General features: G+C 40.0%; 1 protein-coding gene across 2 annotated transcripts in view; it reads left to right on the top strand.

Annotated features, from left to right (window-relative positions):
* SPOCK1 (SPARC (osteonectin), cwcv and kazal like domains proteoglycan 1) overlaps positions 1–21,608 on the top strand; it is a 646,684-nt gene that overhangs the window by 403,062 nt on the left and 222,014 nt on the right. For both annotated transcript variants that reach the window (XM_072990125.2, XM_020782675.3), the window contains exon 5: positions 21,171–21,303. In XM_072990125.2, coding sequence (XP_072846226.2) covers positions 21,171–21,303 — 133 coding nt within the window. The remainder of the gene's footprint in view (positions 1–21,170; positions 21,304–21,608) is intronic.

Here is a 21,608-nt window from a genome sequence, read left to right as displayed (position 1 = left end):
ATACAATCACAACCATTTACATTTACAGTGGTGCCTCAACTTACAAACATCTTGACTTGTGACCATTTCGAGTTACAGCCATCTCCAACCGCAAAATTTTGCTTTGACTTGTGGCCAGAGCTTTGAGTTATGACTGGAAAAAAGGCTAGGAATTTAAACCGTTAACCATTGGTCAGCGAAGAGTCTGATTCTTTGTAGCTCTTTCACCTCAGCGGTTACAGCAGTGGCCAGGGAAAAGGGGTAAATTACCCCAAATGGGGTAAAAGTGAAAATCCTGGGGATAATGAGCAGAGCGCTATCCCCGTCCCTCCCACCCCCACCCCCTGCAGCCAAACCTCAAATTGTAAGCCACCTCCCCCTGTTACTTCCTTGGTTGCAGCAGGACACTTGTAAATCCTCCTTTCAGAGATCGGAGATAAGCCTGCTTGATTGATTACAGCTGTGAAATAGCCCCAGGGAATCAATCAATCCGAGGATTTGTGAATGACTGCTTCCTGCGGAAATGACTGCAATCAGCAGGAGACAGGAAAGGATCAAGTTAACGAGGGAAGGAAGGTGAGATAGACCGAGGGCTTCATCAAGCTTTTTAAAATGTATGTAGAAAATGGAGGGTTCTTTGAAAAAAAGAACAGGCAAGGCTTGAATTAAGGCAGGAAAAAAGGTGGAGGGGGGTGGGTGGGTGGATGTGTGTTTGTGTGTGTGTGTGTGTGTGTGTGTGCGTGTGTGTGTGTGTGAGAGAGAGATTGACTCAAAACTATGAAAAGAACAGGCAAGGCTTGAATAAAGGCAGGAAAAAGGGTGGCTTCATCAAATACTGTATCATTTCCTTCCTTTCAAATAAAGTGGGTAATGTTGGCTTGTATAATTTTTTTTTGGGGGGGGGGTAAAAAGGTAAAAAAATACCCTGACCCCTGGGTTAGATAGTGTGCATTCAAAGGAGGCTTCAGACTGCCTGGTGCTGCTTTCTGCTTTTTAAGTTGCCTGTTCTGAGTGAGTACAGGGGTTTGCAGCGTAGGTTTGGGCTGGGGGGTTTATGTTTCTGTGCTGTGATGGATCTTGTGGTGTTTGTTTGCTTTTCGGTGTGTTTTTTTTTCTGGCCGGAATGAATCAATCGCGTTTCCGACGGGTCTTGAAGTGTTTGTTTGCTTTTTGCTCTTTTTTTCCCCATCCGGAACGGCTCAATCACTTTTCTGATGGGTTTTGCAATGTTTCTTTGCTTTTTGGTGTTGTTTTTTTCTGGCCGGAATGTATCAATAGCATTTCTGATAGGTCTTGCAGTGTTTTTTTCTTTTTCAGTGGGGGGAGGGTTCGGTCGGAATGGATTAATGGGGTTTCAATGTATTCCTATGGGAAATGGTGCTTTGAGTTACAACCAACTTGAGTTACGGCCATCTTCCAGAACCAATGAAGTTTGTAGCTCAAGGCACTACTGTAGTTTATTCATTTCATATAAAGGCATCCTGTGTGAAAGCTAAGATCACTACTAGTGGCATTTCATGCTTCCTGTTGAACAAATGAAATACACCGTATTAAAGGAATGACTGAAATATTGGCCTGCAGTTTGAAAGTCCCTGGCTCTATATTATTCTGAACAGTAAACTAAACCTACACAATGGCATGGACAATTTTTGCCCTTCTGTTGGGTGATATTAGATGGAATGAGATTGCCTACTTTAGATTTACAGCACAGTAACATGTTAGTTGTTGTTCTATACTTTATTGTTGTCTAAATCTGTGTGAGGAGACTTGGGACATAAGCATTGAAATTAACAAAATAAATTACACAAATTGCCATGGGAGGCATAATTTGGACTTGGGCTGCGTCTGTTGATAGCTTCATTTTCCTCATTAGTTTCTGATGGTAACTCAGGATACTCAGTTGATTTACAAATCTGTGTTTGCCATGTCCTTAATCTTCCAATGCCAAGGGTTGTCAAGTGCTCAGCTGTATGTAGAGTTCTCCCAAAGAAAAGTACTGTGTTATGTACTCCAGCATGGAGTAGTCTTAAGACAATGTCCTTCTTAAAACTCTAGACTATCAGGCAGCTCCCTGTGTTGTTGTTTAGTCGTTTAGTTGTGTCCGAGTCTTCGTGACCCCATGGACCAGAGCATGCCAGGCCCTCCTATCTTCCACTGCCTCCCGGAGTTGTGTCAAATTCATCTTGGTTGCTTTGCAGACACTGTCCAGCCATCTCATCCTCTGTCGTCCCCTTCTCCTCCTGCCATCACACTTTCCTAACATCAAGTTTTTTTCCAGGGAGTCTTCTCTTCTCATGAGATGGCCAAAGTACTGGAGCCTCAGCTTCAGGATCTGTCCTTCCAGGGAGCACTCAGGGTTGATTTCCTTTAGAACTGATAGGTTTGTTCTCCTTGCAGTCCAGAGGATTCTCAAGAGTCTCCTCCAGCACCACAATTCAAAGGCATCAATTCTTCGGGGTCAGCTTTCTTTATGGTCCAGCTCTCACTTCCATACATCATGACAGGAAAAACCATAGTTTGGACCATGCGGACTTTTGTTGGCAAGGTGATGTCTCTGCTTTTTAAGATGCTGTCAAGATTTGTCTTTGCTTTCCTCCCAAGAAGCAGGCATCTTTTAATTTCATGGCTGCTGTCTCCATCTGCAGTGATCATGGAGCCCAGGAAGATAAAATCTGACACTGACTCCATATCTTCCCCTTCTATTTCCCAGGAGGTGATGGGACCAGTGGCCATGATCTTAGTTTTTTTGATGTTGAGTTTCAGACCGTTTTTACACTCTCCTCTTTCACCCTCATTACAAGGTTCCTTAGTTCCTCCTCACTTTCTGCCATCAGAGTGGTATCATCTGCATATCGGCGGTTGTTGATATTTCTTCCAGCAATCTTAATTCCGGCTTGGAATTCCTCTAGTCCAGCCTTCCGCATGATGTATTCTGCATATAAGTTAAATAAGCTGGGGGACAATATACAGCCTTGTCGTACTTCTTTCCCAATTCTGAACCAATCAGTTGTTCCATACCCAGTTGTAACTGTTGCTTCCTGTCCCACGTATAGGTTTCTCAAAAGACAGATAAGGTGGTCAGGCACTCCCATTTCTTTAAGAAATTGCCATAGTTTGCTGTGGTCGACACAGTCAAAGGCTTTTGCGTAGTCAATGAAGCAGAAGTAGATATTTTTCTGGAACTCTCTGGCTTTCTCCATAATCCAGCACAGGTTAGCAATAGCTCCCTGTACTAGAGTCAAATTAGATGTGACAGTAGCCAGACAGCCATGTTTGTCTGCTTCTGTGAGAGTCAAGTTAAATGATAGAAATTATATTGGACTTATTTGATCTAGGCACCCAACCTGTGTTTCTTCATGGAGGCAAAATGGCATGTATGCAATCATCAACTGACCTTTGTTTCATTTCCCTTGATAGCCTGAAGCATTCTATAATACTGTTTTGATTTCACATCCCCATAAATGTTAAACTAAATTTCAAGGGCCTTCAGTTATGAAGAAAGATCTCAGGATTAAAGGCTGCACATACTATCAGGAAGATAAGATGCTTCAGGTTTGATTCAGCTGGTAGATCTTCATATGGATAAAACCTGTGACATAAGGACAAAGCCTGTTCCAAAGCTGGGGCAGATCTTAGGAAAAAAATCAACATCCTAGTAGAAGTTAGAATTAAACATTTGTTTATTTCTTCAACTGTAGCTCTATGTTCTATATAGTTTATTAATAAACCTAACTTTTCAGTTAATTGTATTGGTATGTTTTCATCTGGATAGGTGCTGATGTTCTTAGCTAAGCTATGGTAGAAATGTGTACTAGCTTGGAAGACCAGTAATAACAGATAATTTTTATTGTCAATGTGATTGCCTTGGCAACAAAAGTGTGGTAGCTTGCTATTGTGGTGTGTTAATATCTTCCAATCCAATTTGTATCCAAATATTTGCCGTACAAGTCAGGACCATATCAGCCCAGGTGGATCTGGAGGTGCCCTGAAACAATTTTATTCTTTAGTTTTTAAAAATATTTGTGTGTTTCTGGATTGAGAAAGAAGTTGATATCATGGAAAATAAAAGGCTATAGAGATGAGGGGTGGTACTCTGCAGTGACATCAACTTTGAGAGTGTGGTGTACTTTTAGTTGCATGCAAAGTCCTACCAGCTTCCTCCATTCTCTCCCTCCATCCTCCAACACTGTGCTAAGGGAAAATGTGTGTTGGAAATGTCCCCTCAATATCCCCCAAAAATGTCCCCTCAGTATCTCTTCTCAGTTTGTCCAAGGCTGCCCATTCACTTAGTCCAACGAGAGTACTGCAGAGTTCAGTTCATGCTGGTTACTTTATCAGCAAAAGAGGTGTTCAGCACTTCAGAGCCCCACTTCCTCCAGTGAAGGAAGAGAGTAGTCCACTCTGATACACTAGCCTGGCTTCCTTGCCCTGCCTCCTCTGGGTGCTGCCTCTTGAATAGGTGCCCACTCTCGTTCAGCCAATAAATGAGCTGGCAGAAACCACAAATCAGCAGTTTCTGCCCATCTCTACTCTGGAACATACGTAGGAACCCACAAAAAGGGGGGAAAACAGTTCTGTAGAAAAGGCCAGTAGAGATACTTAAAAAATAAACAACATAGCATATCTTTGACCTGTCATTTGAAGCCTCCACAATAGGTTCATTCATCCATACCACATTCTAATATATGCACTTAATCCAAAGTTTAATGAAGACCCTTTGTAGCTACTTAATGTCAAAAGCAAGAAAATGCTTTGGCTTTTCTTGTGGCTTTGGCTTTCAATCTCCTTCTGCTTTGGAACGTCACTCTTTTGCTGCAACAATTGGTGTCAAGTATTTTTGTTTAATTTCAACATTTTATGAATGGTCTCACAATGCCAAAGCAGACTTCTTTGATTTGTAGGGATACCATCATCAGCCTAAGCATAACTTGAACCATGTAGAAGTATCCTTAGGTAAAGGTTCCCCTTGATGTTCCCCTTGACATTTAGTCCAGTTGTGTCCGACTCTAAGGGGGCAGTGCTCATTGCCGTCTCCAAGCCATAGAGCCAGCGTTTGGCCATAAACAGTTTCCATGGTCATGTGGCCAGCGCGACTAGAAACGGAACGCTGTTACCTTCCCACCATGGTGGTACCTATTTATCTACTCTCATTTTACCCTGCTTTCAAACTGCTAGGTTGGCAAGAGTTGGGACAAGTGACGGGAGCTCAGTCCATCACATGGATTTTATCTTACAACTGCTGGTCTTCCGACCTTGCAGTGGGTTAAACCACAGAGGTTTCTGTGGTTTTAACCAGCAGTGCCACCACATCCCCTAGAAGTAATCCTTGCTCGGTTTTATTTGGGAACTTTTTTCCCCAAACCAGTATATATCTTTACTGGCCATCAAGGCTCATGTCAGGTGACAAAATAATAGGCCACAGTCTGCCTGTTTGTGGAATGGAAGGCTTTCCTCCTGCTTGAGGTTTTTGTTTTATTCCCCCCCCCCCCCGCAAGGATAAAGCACTTTAATTGAATTTGCACTGAAATATATTAGAGCTTCATCACCAAGAAGAGGTATAAAATTGGATACTGTCATACATTGAGACTAAATTGGGAAAGAGCCCATAAATAAATACTGCATAAGGGCCCATCAGAACCTATGTTGATGATTATATGAATAATTTGCCTAAAAGTACATGCACATCCCAAGACCTGTTTTTAGTCAATGTGGCTGTCAGGAATGCGTCTCCTTAGAGAAGCCATTCCACTAGGCGAAGGAGACAAACTGTAGTTCCCAACATCCACCCCTTTCCTATTCTAGACTGGGTGAGATCTAGCTGGTACATGAGTGGGCAACTATGGGCAAGCTTCTGTTCCTAGATTCCCACTTACTCAGTTAATTAAGCTAAATCTCTTTAGCTGTGTACTTGTTGTTAATGTTGGTGGTTTCATTGCCTTACTTCTAGTTATTACTGTGTTATTTTCCAGGTGCTTGCAGAGTGACTGCTTTATAATCTGTTCCAGAATTTTCCTTGGGATTGGTGTCAGGCTGACTGGTCTGTAGTTCCCAGGTTCCTCTTACCCTTTTTTGTAGATGGAGACAGTACTAGACCTCCAATCGCCTGGCACCTTACCCATTTCCCATGATTTCAAGAAAATAATGGACAGCGGTTCTGAGAGTTCTTCAACCAATTCTTTCAATACGCTTGGATGCAGTTCATCCAGCCCTGGAGATTTGAACTTATATATATATACACATTCACAGAAAAGGAGCTGTAGCTCAATAATAAAGTACAGTAGAACCCTCATATATTTGGCATTTGCCATTATCTGCCATTTTCAGTATCCATGGAACCAATCCCCAATGGATAGGGGCATTCTACTGTACTTTATTATTGAGCTCGTCTTTTGAGAATGGGTGTGTATGGGCATGAGTCCTCCCCAGTCAGTTTATTCATACAACATCCTGGACTGAATGGGGAAACAGGGGGCAGACTTTCAGATTAACTGCCCAGTTATTGATCTCTATTGGGCTAGTCTTCATGTAGGAGACTAGAATATTTTTGTACATGTCTTAGAGAGTCCAGTTATATGCAGGGATCTCTTATCTTGCCAGGAACTTGGAAGTAATAAGTTAAAAAAAAGTAATTTGTTACACCTAATCTGTTTTTTAAAAACTCCAGGAACACATTGAATAAAAATTAATGTTTCACATTCTTTTAATTCATTACTTTAATTGATATTCCAAAAAAATTAATGTGTTACTTAGTAAAAATTTTGGAGAAAATTTACATAATTTAATTTTCACCAAACTGATTAATCACTTTTCACTAACTGGGTGATACAAGCAAATTGCTTTTTAAAAGATGTTAATGTTCAGATTTCAAAGTGCTGGTTGTCTTCCTTTATTCCCTGAACATCACTATTTGGGACATCAGTGTATGAAAATAAAGACAGTTATGAGTGATGGTGGTGGTGGTGTTTAACATCTGTGTTCATTTCACCTGTTTAATACCAGCCCCATTTGCAGATACATAAGGCACTACGTTCTCCTGCTGTGTCCCATTTCCTGCTGTGTCCAAACTTCAGCACCAGAAATCTCAAGACACAGTCTTAGTTGAACGCCTTATTTCCCTCTTACATAAAGAAGGAAGGTGGAAAATATTCATAATATTTAGCACAAAGAGTATAACAGAAATTTTAAAATAGCAGGGATTTTGCTTCTTGCAATTGAAAGAATCTCTCACCGTTTCCCCCTTAAATATGTTCAAACATTATCTACCAAAGAAAAATTGCTGTGGATTTCTTACTGCTCACCATTGTGTCTCTGAGCGAGTCACCATAGCTTCTTTCACTTCTACATCTTAAAGCAAAGATTACATGCTCCTGAGTTAAAAAAATAGAGCTTCATTTGTCTTGGTCCATAATGTATAAACCATTTGTCACAAGTGGAATGATTGGCATATCAAAGTAGATTCCCAGTGTGTGTTTGCCCTTCCATTGAGAAGGGATTTGCAGTTTGTCAATATGATGCAGACAACATTTCAGTCCAGATTTTAATTTGTTTGTTCAGGATTTTGATTGCTGTTAGGGGTTATGCTCCTGAAAAGCAGCCAACCCCCCCCTTTTTTTTTTCCTTTTTAAAAAAATCGCTTTTAAAATTCAGCAGATGGTTCCGGCTTGATGTCGCGATGAGACAGCAGCAGGAGGGCAGAGCTCTGTCCCCTGGGCTGAATTCTGACCCGTTTTGGGACACTGTAGGGTGTCGGAACCACCCCGGAGGAGTGGTGAACTGGGGGAGAAAGCCTGTTGATCACGGCGGGCGGCGGCCACCCCGGTTCGATCCAGGAAATTTTATATAATATGAGAGTAATATTATGATAATAGTTATATTATATACTAAAATCTGTATTTGAATGGTTTGAAAGATGGTTGGAATTTGGCGGGATAATCGGGAAGACACTGAGATGTAAAAAAACAAATAATTGCAAGCAAGTATGTAACACGATGTTTGACAAGCACAAACAACATAGATAGATTGGAAAATTAATTAAAAATGTTTTTTAAAAAATTCAACAGATGGTGTGATACACCTTCCTTTTTTCTCCCTCCAGAAATTGCTGTGTACATTTGAAGAACTGTGAAACAGAATTTTGCTGAATTGTTATAAATATTGTTATAATACTTGAACATTCTGGCTCGAATTAGACTGAATCACCTCAGGAGGAGTGACATTACTGTTCCACAGTACCGTAAACTTTTTCACAGCTTTAAAGTGTGTGTCTGTGTGTGTGTGTGTGCGTGCACGCACGCAGGCACGCGCGTACGTACATACATATGTACGTACGTACGTACGTACATACATACATACATACATACATACATACATACATACATACATACTTGCGTATTTATTTCAAATATTTTAACCCACCTTCCTCCTTAAAAAAGACCCAAGGCAGCTTATAGTAATTAAGACTGTGTTTAATCTAGTAACAGGATCAAATCTAAAAGTATCAAATGAATAAAATACTAAAAAACATAAGCAACACCAAAACACATTCAGTGTTGTGAGGTACAGCAATCCTTTCAAAACCCCACGCAGCAGCCATTCACTCAGGGAAAGCTTGCCTGAAGAGAAAGGTCTTTACTTGCTTACAGAAGGACAGCAAAGATGGGGCCAGCTGGCGTTCCAGAGTCTGGGAGCAGCAACAGAGAAGGCCCTCTCTCCTTTCTCCACCAAACATACCTGTGAAGGTGGTGGGACCAAGAGAAAGGCTTCCCTTGGTGATCATAATACCCAGGCAGGTTCATAAAGGAAGATGCAGTCCCTAAAATAGCTTGGGCCTAAGCCTTTTGGGGCTTAAAAAGGTTAAAAACAGGACTTTGAATTGTGTCCAGAAACAGATCCGCAGCCAGTGAAACAGATGTAACATAAATCCTGTGATCCCTCTGACCAGCTGTTAGCAATCTGTCTATGTCCCGTCTTTTGGACCAGATGAAGTTTCCAAACGCGTTCAAAAGGTAGCCCCATATACAATGTGTTGCCGTAATCCAGCCGGGATCTAAGTAAAGAATGTGTCACCATGGCCAGATCAGACCTCTTCAGGAATGGGCACACCTGGCACACTAGTTTTAACTATGCAAATCCTGGCCACTACTGAAGCTTGAGTACTCCCTAGTAATCTTTCGGCATTCCTAATTTTGTTTTCAGTCCTATTATTTCTTGCATCTTACAGAAGACATATCTTGCTTTTTATTTGGTGTTGTTGTTGTTCTCCTTTATCACTTTGCAATTATTATTATAATTATATCTCTTTATTATTATATCTCTACAGACACTTTCAGCATTCTTGCTGTACGTTTACTGGGGAATCCTCCTTTCAGAGCTGTTAGGAGGATGGTCTAATGAAAAAAATTGCACAGTGCTAAATTTCTAGTTAAAAACGGTCCCCAACATCCAAAAATATAGTTTAAATGTTATATCTCCTCAAGTTAAGAAACACAGATCAACATTATTCAGCCTTAAACAAGGATGCTCGTATAAGTCATTCATATTAGCCTAGACCCAAGTTGTTTAGGTCTTTATAGGTCAAAGCCAGTGCTTTAAATCAGTGGTTCTTAACGTGGGCGATAATGCCCCCCAGGGGACAATTTCATTATTCAGGGGGGCGGTAGAATGAAAAGGGGCGGCGTGGGGTCGCTGGAGCAGAAGGCGGGCGGTAGGGGGGCACTGGAGCAAGCCAAACCTATGAAGATGGCTGCAGCCTTTTTATAGTGTGCATGAATATATATTTTCCTCCAATTTTAATTTAGTTTCAGACTTTTTGTCTTGAAATTTTTGGTTCCTGCATTTGTTTTTATGCCCTTTTTATATTTCTTTTTGAGTCTTAAAATTCACTTGCAACTAGATCATTAAATGTTACTTTTTGGGGGGCATTTCATTTTCTTGGAATTCAATTTTGTTTTCAGGGGTCATTGGATTTAAGTGTCATAAATAAATAAATAAATAAATAAATAAATAAATAAATAAATAAATAAATAAATAAATAAATAAATAAAGGTATCATCACTGTGGGGAGGGGGGGCGATGCTAACTTCCTCAATGGGTCAAGGGGGCTTTTCTTTCAAAAATGTTAAGAACCACTGCTTTAAATTGTGCCTAAAACAGACTGGGAGGTAGCAAAGCTGTCATATCAAGGAGTTTCTGTTCTTCCTGTCACCACCTCCAGTCAGGAGTCCATCTGCAGTGTTCTGGGTTTGCTGGAGTTTCTGGACACTTTTCAAAGGCAGTTGCACATGGAGCTCATTACCTAATCCAAACAGGATGTTACTAAAGCATGTCAGCATGGTCAGATCAGAGATTTTGAGGAACAGCCATAGCTGGTACATTAATTTAAATTGTGTAAACGCATACCTGGCCACTGCCAAGGCCAGAGCAGTCAGGCTTAGGAATGAAACCATAAGCACACCTAAGCTGCAAGCCTGAGTCTTCAAGGGGAATGCAACTGGGATCCAGGTTGGACCATATTCCCTGGTCTGTCTTTCAACTGCATTTCTGTCATGTGTGGATTAAGCCTCAGTTTGTTCATGCTGATCCATTCCATTACTGACCATGGACTGATTTAGAACTGAATCAGTTTGTCTGGGATTGGAGGAAAAGGAGAAAAACAATTGGCTGTCTTTTGCCTACTTGTGAGCAGGAGCCTCTCCTCTTCAGACTCAGGGAAGGGAAGAGGTGGGGATAGCCTCTCCCCTGAAACCGTGTTGATGGTTGTGGACTTCAGAATGACTGAATAGAGCTTTTTGTCCCAACATTAATTCATCAACCTCTCATCCACTACAGCCAACAGTCTGAGACTGAAGTAGGAATGTGCATCATGTGACAATGTTCTGACACAAAATATATGTAGCTAGGTATTACAAGGACGAAGGGAAGAGGGCCAGTGTAGTATTGTGGTTAGAGTGTTGAACTAGAAACTCAGGAGACCTCGGTTCAGATCTCTACTTGGCCATGAAACTCATCACATGACCTAGTGCTGGTTACATCCTCTTAGCCTGATCTACATTAACAGATGGTTGTGAAGATAAGATGGATAGAAGAAAGGCCTGTTTGTCAGCTTCAGCTCGATGGAGGAAATGCAGATTGTAAATGTATCAAAAGAATATTGATGTGCAGATACATAAGAAAGTGACGTGCAGTTAACTGATAGTGGGTTTGCCACTATCTCTTCCAGTGGTGGCGAACCTTTTGGGGCTCATGTGCCCAAACTGAAAAAAAGCCAGACAAAGCCCAGTGGGAAGAATGGCGGCGGCGGAACCAGAGGTGGCGCCAGAAGGGGGAGTCCCAGGCATGGAGGTGCCTCGAGACGCCACTCTGGATCCGCCACCAGCACCAGCTGCTCCGGATCTGCCTGCTGAAACACCAGCACCGCGGCTACAGCCACCTTCTCAGGTTTGGCTGCACAGGGGGGCAGAGTAGCGATCCCGCAACTTATGGCTTGCGTGCTGGCAGAAAGGGCTCCGCATGCCAGCTGTGGCACATGTGCCATAGGTTCGCCATCTATGTCTTAGCCCCACTTATACCCTTTGATTCTTGTGAAATTAAAAACATGTTTCTAAACCTCTTAGAAGAAAATAGGAAATACATCATTGCATTTATGTCATTGTTCAATTGGTATTTCCCTGCCCCTTTCTTCTATGTGTGCTGCTAGTTGTTTTCCTTGTCTCAGCAAACCTGCAATCCACAGTTTTTACTATATTTTTTTAATTATTTGAAATAGCATGCTCATCAGATAGATCTCTTGTGCGTTCTTTTCCTTGATCCTTTAGCTACCCTCCTGTTTGTGTGAGGATACAGGGAGACCACTTGTGTGGGTGAAGAAGTAGGGCAGACAAAAGAATGATGGGAAAGTATGCAGAAGACAACACCATTGCCAAGCCTCTTTTCTCAATTATGAATTTACAAGTATAATTATAATCTCCAGGTTGCAATCTGACAACTCCAGTTAGGCTTTTCAAGCAGTGAATAATTAGGTCTTGATTCAATACATCTGGTAAACACATACCTTTCTTATATCATGCATCTTTGCATTTCATGCCCACACTTTCAGAAAGTTACAGTGTTACAGGCAGGAAAATGGCACAGGCATTAAAATTTGAAATATATGTTTTCCAGAAATACTATATGAATTCCATTAACTTCCAGGAGCTGCCCATAACTTGAACACTATCTCTATAGTGAGACATACGACAGGAACCATCCATGACTATTTAAAATCTATCCTTTTAAAACCTGTGAGATAGTCTGAATGTGGAAAAGGCGATAACATTCCAAGGCAGGTAGAAATAAGATAATAACAATAGTAATAAAAAATCTTGCCTGCGTTCTGAATTTTGACAGGTCATACTTTGACTCAAAGCACTTAAGCGCCTGGAACAAAGTAGGACAGAGAGATAAAGGTAAAATGAACACACATCTTTGTCAAAGTCAAAAGACAAAACATTCATAAGAGAAAAAGCTCTAAAACAGTTATATTTTGACATTTTCTGTGGGGAGGGGACATTAATATATTCCATATGAAAAGACTTGCTGCGTATGTTTGTTTATTTTTCTCTTCCAAATATTTTTCCTTAATCATTTAGGTGTAGTTATCAGACGGTATATAACACATTTTAGAAAAACAACCTTGAAATAAAGCTGCTTCTTTTAGACAACCATGCTTTGCACCAAATTGTTTTTAACCCTGATAGTTATTGGTGCCAGTAGTGGGATGTCCCCCACAAGACATTAAGTAGGTCTGTTCTTGCATAATTTCCCCACCCCACCCCCTTTCATTTCTATTTCCCTTTTGCTATGTTTTCTGATAGGGTCTAACTTAGATATTGACTTGTATCAGAGAGTTAAAAGTCCTCAGTCACACAAACTACAGACAGCAGATGATGATGATGATGGTGATGGTGATGGTGATGATGATGATGATGATGATGATGATGATGATGATGATGATGATGATGATAATAATAATAATAATAATAATAATAATAATAATAATAATAATAATAATAATTCAGGAATGTTTTTCTTTATGTTGTCAACAAACCATCTGCCATAATAGTTTTTGGATTATTTTTTAGCACCTTACTGCCACATAACAGATGCATTAAATTAAATTAATAGACACATTAAATTAATAAACACATTAACAGATTAATTAGAAAGACACATGAATGAACAGCCAAGCCTACAGTGTATGAACTAGTCAAGGTTCCTGAATAGGTGAGAAAGAAATGGCTGTTACATCATAGGACTGAACCAATCATTCTCTTGACAAAAGGAGGGGGGTTTCTGGCCCCTTCACAGTTGGGCTTCTGGGAAAAGAACAGGTTTCTGATACTGTACCTCCTTTAATGCCCTTGGCAGCTCCCTCCCTGCTATTTTAAATTACAGTTGGAAATGAACATAATTGCCAGAGCAACATCATCTGCTTCCAAAAAACAAACAAACAGACAAACAAACAAAGACCTGCTTTTCCTTTGAAAGAAACACGACATTTCATTTTGGAAACTGTGTTTCTCAAACCCCTCCTTGTTAGGGTTTTCTTCCCTCAGGTCTTCATCATGTGTCACATTGATAGACTATACCCAGTTGGTATATCCAGTTGGTGGTGGTTGGAGGCACCTGACTCCTTCATTATCTGCCTGGTGCTAATTTTATTTATTTATTTATTTATTTATTTATTTATTTATTTATTTATTTATTTATTTATTTATTTATTGTCATTGTAAGTATATACACAGTATACCCATACAATGAAATTCACAGACACCCAGAGACCAGACACATGCACACACATAAAATTCCCCAAACACTCCCCACCCACTAATGAGTGAGCATCTAACCAAGACATTCAGTTAGGGTAGGAAGTGAGCACTTTGTTCGTTACTTAATGCAATCTTTTGAAAATATAGTCATTGCATATTCTAGTGCACATCTGCAATCATAGCAGCTAACTCTTTGAAAACAGATCAAAACAAGAGTTTTTAGAATTCTTAGAAAAAAGACTGTATGGGCTGTGTAAAAATCTTATGTGCAAGTAACGTGTGTAGGTTGTGTGCAAGGCTTACTAATGCCATCTGCTGCTCTCACTTCAGGTCTTAGGAGTCATAGCTATTTGCATTTTTGCTTCATGCAGGTGGCTGTGACCATACGGCATGACTCTCAATTTATTTCAAGCCCTGCAAGCATTTCAAATTACTAATGAATTTCTGTTATTCAGCTGCATTCACTAGTAATGATGTCATATACTGAGAGTCTCAATATCATAATATACATAGTATATTCAATATCACAATATTGAAATAGTATAGTAAGTTAGCTTGTATGGTGTGAAACCCTGCAATGTGTCCATATGGCCAGTAGATGGCATTTACTAACATGGCAAATTACCAGATCAATAACATACTCCTTCATTAGCTCACAGGGACCATATCTCACTTACCTCACAGATGCAATGCCAGATTAGTCTAAACTAAATCTACCATCTGCCATAGTGGCAGCCTTGCCAGGTTCACAACTGATGTAAACTTACCAACATAGCAAAAAATATTGTTGACAATTGAAGAGATAATGTTGTCAAAAAGGAAATACATAACGGTCTGAAAAGATAGGTTGGCAAGCAGCACCTGTAGAGAGAAGGAGACTCTGCTCTGAGTGAGAGGTACTTTTACAATATTAAAATCTTACGCTGATCTGTCTTTTACAATATTAAAATTGTATGCTGATGTGATTATATAATTTATTTGTTTATTTCTTATTTCACTTATTTCCATTTATTTATTTATGCTTTGTTAAGATTTGTTTGTTAATGTAACTCGTTTGAGAGTTATTTAATTTAGTTTAAATTAACAAAATTAATTAATTTTTGTTGAGAACATGGAATACTTTAATTAAGTTCCTATTATTCAATGTTTTAATTTGGTATACCCAAACATTTCATTAAGTTCAAATATATCATATTGAGTTTGTAATTCTAACTTTTTGAGAACGATATCACAGCCACAAATCTCCTTGCCTGTGCTTGTTCAATAAAAGAAGAAAATTGAGATTGTTCTGAACATTCAGCTTCTCTCTCTTGTATGGAGTAAATAATCCAGAATATATTCAGAAGAAGAGAGTAAACTATGCAACATGCAAAATACTCCTCTGGGTCATACTGGACTTAACCCTCTTGGGATATATAAATCTGTGACATGTGCAGGCTTCTGATTTTACCTAGAGGTCTATAAAGTTTTATAAGGGTGTTAGGAGGATGTTCAAACATCAGACTTTCTGACCTGACAAGAGAGCTGCTTCTTGATAACAAGGGGCCAATGATTCTGGCTGCAGACTTTCCTTTCCATAGTTGATTATATTGGGATGGGGTTGCTTTTGTAGACACAAGCTTCTTAATGGTATTATTTGTCACTGTGACAAAAGCAAGAGCACAAGAAGGCTTGAAATGAGAAGAAAGAATATAATTTTTATTATTCTATCAGTTGAATGTGATGTAATGGCAGACTCCATACTGTGCAACAAATTGCAAACTAGAGTGAATTTTCTTTGTTTCTGTTTATAAACCATAACTAAGTCATTTGGTGGTGTTTCAAAGTGCATTCCTTGTCTAAGCTAAACTGGTCTGATGTGCATTCGTCCCAGAGCAGAGGAGGGGGTGGGACTGCTGCTTATTTTTTCTTTCTAAATGTTTGATATAAAATATATATTGGTTCTTGTTATTTATTTATTTATTTATTTATTTATTTATTTATTTATTTATTTATTCATTCATTCATTCATTCATTCATTCATTCATTCATTCATTCATTTATTCATTTATTCTACTTATACCCTGCCTATCTGGTCATTTCAACCACTCTAGGCGGCAGTTATGATATCTACAAAACCAGTGCCATATAGAGCTAGTTCACATTTTATGTACTGTATCATTATATACACTTTTCTGATTGGCCTTTACCATGCATCCACGATATATAGATACATTAATTTGATACAATTTCAACCACTAGGTTCCCTTGGGATTTCTAGTTTGGTGGGGCACTTAGAATTCTGTGCCGTAGAGCTCTAGTACATTTCCCTGAACTACAGCAAGGAATCCTAATTACCTCATGAAACTACAAATACCACCATTACTGGGGACCGAGTGATGGCAATTTTGATGTTGTCAAACATCCATAACTGTGTAATGCAGATGCACCTGAAGATTGGTGTCTGTGTTTTCTGTGCTGTCAAGTTGGAACTGACTTATTGTGGCCGTAATAGAGCTTTGAAAGTAAATGAGGTATTTAAGGAGTGGTTGTACCAGTTCCTCAGTCCCCCAGTGAATTTCTATGGCCCAATGGAGATTTGAATTCTGCTCTGCAGAGTCCTAGTCTGTCACTCTATCCACTACACCACATGGGAAAGGCTGGTAACCAACTTCAAAACAGCCTATTCAAATACTGCTCTAGTTGTACTCAGACGTTATAGAAATGTTTGTATTCTAAGAAGAAAACAACTGTCTCAGTTGACTAGGACAGCGGTCCCCAACCTTTTCGGGACAGTGGACCAGCTGAGCCTCTGAGGAAGGCAAGGCACATACCCACACCCCCGCATTTGCGCAGATCCTCTCTCAAACAGACACATGCGCAAAGCGGTGGGGGCGCGTGCACCCACCAGCACCAGCGTGAGTGCCCCACCCCTTTGCTCATGCGCAGAAGCACCTGCACGCCCATGTATATGCGCCCATACCTTCGCTCGGGTGCATGCATGTAGGGGTGGGGGATTGCTCATGCCACCGCTGACGTGCACATATGTGCGCAAAGCAGCTGTGAGGAGGTGAGTGCATGCAGGGGGGCGGGAGGCCTGTCTCCGTGGCCCAGTCCAGCTCAGGCCACAGAACGACACCGGGTTGCGGGGGTTGACAACCTCTGGGCTAGGAGACTTCAAGTTATACCACAATCTGGAATGTACAAAAGCTATCACAGCACAAGGAGAACAAGTATATTGTTACAGCAGCAGATGGGAAGATATGATATCCAGACTTTACCTCATCTATTTAAAGCGAATATTCATCCCTGTGTGAAAAAAAAAAACACCTGGCTCTTGGGAACATAGGTGAAACTGATGCTTCTCTGTCTGCATCTATGTGTACATGCATGTGCATCAATATTTTATGTGGCATTTTGATGCATACGATAGAGTAGAATTTTAGAAGTCAATAGGTGAAGATGGGAGAAACGAGATTCTAAAAACTGTAAAACTATTGTAGAGAAGAAGAAACTCTGAGATAAGAAGTTGGAATATCAACATTGCTGTAATGATAACTATTGATTTATGAAATCTTGGAGACCGAGAACTTTGCACTGTATGCTTCTCCAAAGCTTTAGAAATGTTCTCAGTCCAAAAATAGAACACATTACAAAGAAAGCTGTGCATAGTACTAGAAGTCTCATGCCAAGCAAAAGTCATACCGGTGACCTCCGTTGTGCATTTTCTCCCTTTTTCGGTTATGTCATATGGATTTTTGTTTCAATTTATTTTAATTAATCATTATTTCATTATTAACATGTGAAAAGTGGGCAAAGAATATTTTCATTATTTTTTTAATCTGTTGCATTTCTAAAATGTTAGTACAGAAGACATAACAAAGAAATATCAGTTTGACATTAACCCTCCTTTCTGTAGCACCTCAAAATCATTCTAGGGAGGTGAATGATACATACTGTAGTCTTAACTCTGCACACCTATCTTGTATCCTGTAATTTTTTTCTGTTTACAACCTCATTTTTATATTAATGTAATAATCAAACTGGACACTAATTCCTGCTCATCCTTTTATACTATATTCCCAGCCTGTCTAATACTCTTAATGGTATTAATAGCACTGTACATGGATGGACCTTCCAATATAGTAGGATTCTACATGTTCCTAACATTTATGGAAGTCACGTGCTCACAGTGCAGAATAGCTCCAATTGATGCATCCTTATATACTTCATGTCATTAGATTTTGAAAACATGAAACACCGATTAGTACATTCTGATCATTTTCCTTTAAAGACAAAAGGGTAAATCCAGTGTATAATGCAACAAGTTCATTTTGAAATGTAACATTCCAAGGTGTGCTACATAGGTCCATTCCCCACTGGGCCTCCTTGAAAGGGGCTGGACTCAGTGATCCATAGGGTCCCTTCCAGCTCTATAGTTCTAAGATGGTGATGATGATGGCACTAAAATGCAACTCTATATGTTTCCCAGCCACAGTTTAGGGGTGAATGGCAGGTTGCAGTGGAGAGCATCACCCCCTCCTGTTTGATTCCACTGTTCTACCGTTGGACAATTTAACTTCGGATGCTTCCCTGAATCTGTCTAAATTCAGCTATAGCACTACATTTACCCTGCCCTTCCTAAATAACAGCTTGGGATGCCTAGCAGTTCTTGGATCATATCATAACATCTAAACTAAAATGGTTTTGAATACAGTAGGACCCTCATATCCGTAGAATCAGTATCTACAGTTTCACTTATCTGCAGTCTGAAAATATTTAAGAATATTAAAAGAAAAAAATCCAGAAAATCAAAAATCCAGATTCCATTCTATGAATACTTGTTTTTGAAGAATACACAGTATGGTCTCTGTCATCCTCTAATGGCCTCTGGTAATGCATGTGAAAATAATTTTTTTCTGGATTTTTTTCTTTCTTTTACAGCATTTCTTTTTCTTTCTATGTACAGTGGTGCCTCGCATTACGATGTTAATTCATTCCAGCGAAATCGCTGTAGAACGAAAACGTCATAATGCGAAAAGAAAAAACCCATTGAAGTGCATTAAAACCAGTTTAATGCCTTCCAAAGGGCTGTAAACTCACCGTCAGCGAAGATCCTCCATAAGGTGGCCATTTTCACTACCTGTGCAGTGAGGAATCCATCCCAGAAAACAGCAGGGGGCCATTTTGTTTACCCGGTGGCCATTTCGAAACTGCTGATCAGCTGTTGGAAAATCGTCGTTTTGCGAAGAATCGGTTCCTGAAGCAAGGAACCAATAATCGCAAAAGTGAAATTCCCCCATAAGAAACATCGTTTTGCGATCGCTTCATCATAATGTGGTTTCGTTGTTAAACGGGGCAATCGTAAAGCAAGGCACCACTGTATAGCATTCACTATTATCTGTGGTTTTCACCATCTGCGTTGGGGGGCTTGGAACCAATCCCCCATGGATATGGGGGGGGGTCGTACAGTATGTCATTTAAGAACTGGATTTTTGTTTTTTCCTTCACTTCCACCTTTATTAAACCAGAATATGTTTTTGGTTGCAAAGTTTTATCATTTTCAGATTGAACTATTTTCCAGACTTTTAACTGCTGTCTGACATAATTTCATACCAAATAATTATTCAATAAGGAAATTTACTGAATGTAACTGAATTAAACTTACTTAAAATATTTGAATCACAGAAGTCTTTTGCCCAAACTTACCCAATCATTAAGGACATGACCAAATATGTGTAATTTTCCCTCTGTTGGCCCTTTTTGGTTTAGGTATCCTATGCTCACCAGTCCTTAGGTCTTACCGAAAAAATGTGGTGTCCGAATTAAATTTTGGACTGAACAATTCTTCACCTTGTGCAAAATGAAAACTATAGGTTTATCAAAACAATTGATGACAATATTGTTGTGCCATACCATAACATTTATATTCTTATAAATTTACTCAGGAAAAGAACAAAAAGGTGCTGAAAGACCAGAAATGACCATGTTTATGCTAGCATAACTCCATTGACATGACTTTCAGCTGTGAATTGACACAAGTTAAGAGGGACACAGGCATTGCATTTCCTATTGCAATGCTTGTGCCAGCTACTTAATGAAGAACAGTTTGCCACTGAAAATTACACTGATGGAGTTTTTCCATTGGATGTAACTAACAAGATCCTGGCTATTTGTTCATTTTAATGCTAGGTATCCCCATGCTGCCATTTGTCTTATTTTGATGCAAAATCTCATTTGCAGTTCCAGCCCTACTTCCATTAGTGACGTTGTGTATCTCTTTTCCCATAATTTCATTTTCCCCTTTGAAGTATCAATTGGCAGCTAGAGATTTAGACCCATGTAATGAGAGTAGTAGATTTCATGCATCTGCTCCCCATATTAGTCCCCCTCCATGCTATGTGAAGGATTCAGGGGATCTGCAATGGGCCTGGCTGAGGTAAAAGAGAAGGGTTCTCAAAATCAGGAGGAAACATCTGCTTTGGGCATTGTTTTTATTATGTTGTTATGTTGATTAATTTACTCCTTTAGAGGAGCCTTGTGGTGTAATGGTTACACTGCAGTACTGTGGTCAAGACTCTGCCCACAACCTGAGTTCAATCCTAATGGGCTCAGGTAGCCGGCTCAAGGTTGACTTGGCCTTCCAGTCTTCTGGGGTTGGTAAATTGAATACCTCGCTCCTGGGGGTGGGGATAATGTGTACAGTTCATAATTATATTAGAAAGAGAGTTCTTTAAGCACTCTGAGGTGGTGTAGAAGCAGCACACTTTGCTTTTATTATCCTTGGAACATTCATGGTTAAATACAGTGGGGTCTTGACTTACGAATGGCCCGAGTTAGGAACATTTTGACTTATGAACCGCTCTCATAGGAAAATATTGACTTGACTTAGATTTGAGTTACGAACTGAAAAAAACCATGTGAGAGGCAGGGAAAGTGCAAAATTTGAACTTTCAGTTAACTGTTGGCCAGTGAAAAGGGTGCCTGTCTGCTTCCTCACTCCTCCCAGCATTTAGAGAGTGGATTGGGAGTCTTCAGACTGCCTGGTACTGCCTGGACTGTATTTTCCCTGCCTTCCCTGAATCTTTCTTGACCTAAGAAAAAAAGAAACAAAATATCCCCCTCTAGTGGTCGAAGGCGGAATAGCAGCTTCCCATTAGTTTTTATGGACGGAAAAGAGCAGATACGGATCAGATGGTTTTCAATGCATTCCTATGGGAAATGCAGATTTGACCTGCGAACCTTTTGACTTGAGAACCGCCTTCCAATACGGATTAAGTTCTCAAGTCAAGACCCCACTGTATATTTGCAATGGATACAATTAGCTGCACAATATTATTTGCAGAGGTTGATCATGCAAGAATCTTTTTTAGTAGCATGTCTCTCCCCCTCTCCCATCTTTTCCAGCCTTCGACAAAAGAAAGGGAATCTTCCTCAGAGACACTGGATGGGACCTGCTCATTTAGTAAAATGCAAGCCGTGCCCTCCGACGCATTCCAGCCCCATCTGTGGCTCCGATGGGCATACTTACACAACCAAGGTAACTGCATGTAATACTAAAAACCCCTCTAAAGTACTGAAGAGGTGTCCATAAAAGTACCATAAGAAACTCAAGCCTAGAAATTTATCATTCCAGAGCAAGCTGTTTGATCAAATTATTGAGCTGAGGATTGTGAGGTAAAAGTTTTATTTTCCTAGTGATGCCCTTGCATATATTTTGAAATATGAAAATGTCAGTAGGTTCAAGAGAGTTCTGTCCTTTGGGTGTGTAGTATTTTGGGCTGCTTTTGTAGTCTCCGGTGCAGCCATTTTCAATGGGGGGGTACATGACCCCTGGAGAGCCCT

The sequence above is a fragment of the Pogona vitticeps genome, chromosome 2 (genome assembly GCF_051106095.1).
Source record: "Pogona vitticeps strain Pit_001003342236 chromosome 2, PviZW2.1, whole genome shotgun sequence".
Lineage (NCBI taxonomy): Eukaryota > Metazoa > Chordata > Lepidosauria > Squamata > Agamidae > Pogona > Pogona vitticeps.
The sequence above is the reverse complement of the archived record's forward strand: the minus strand, read 5'-3'. Positions and strand labels throughout refer to the sequence as shown.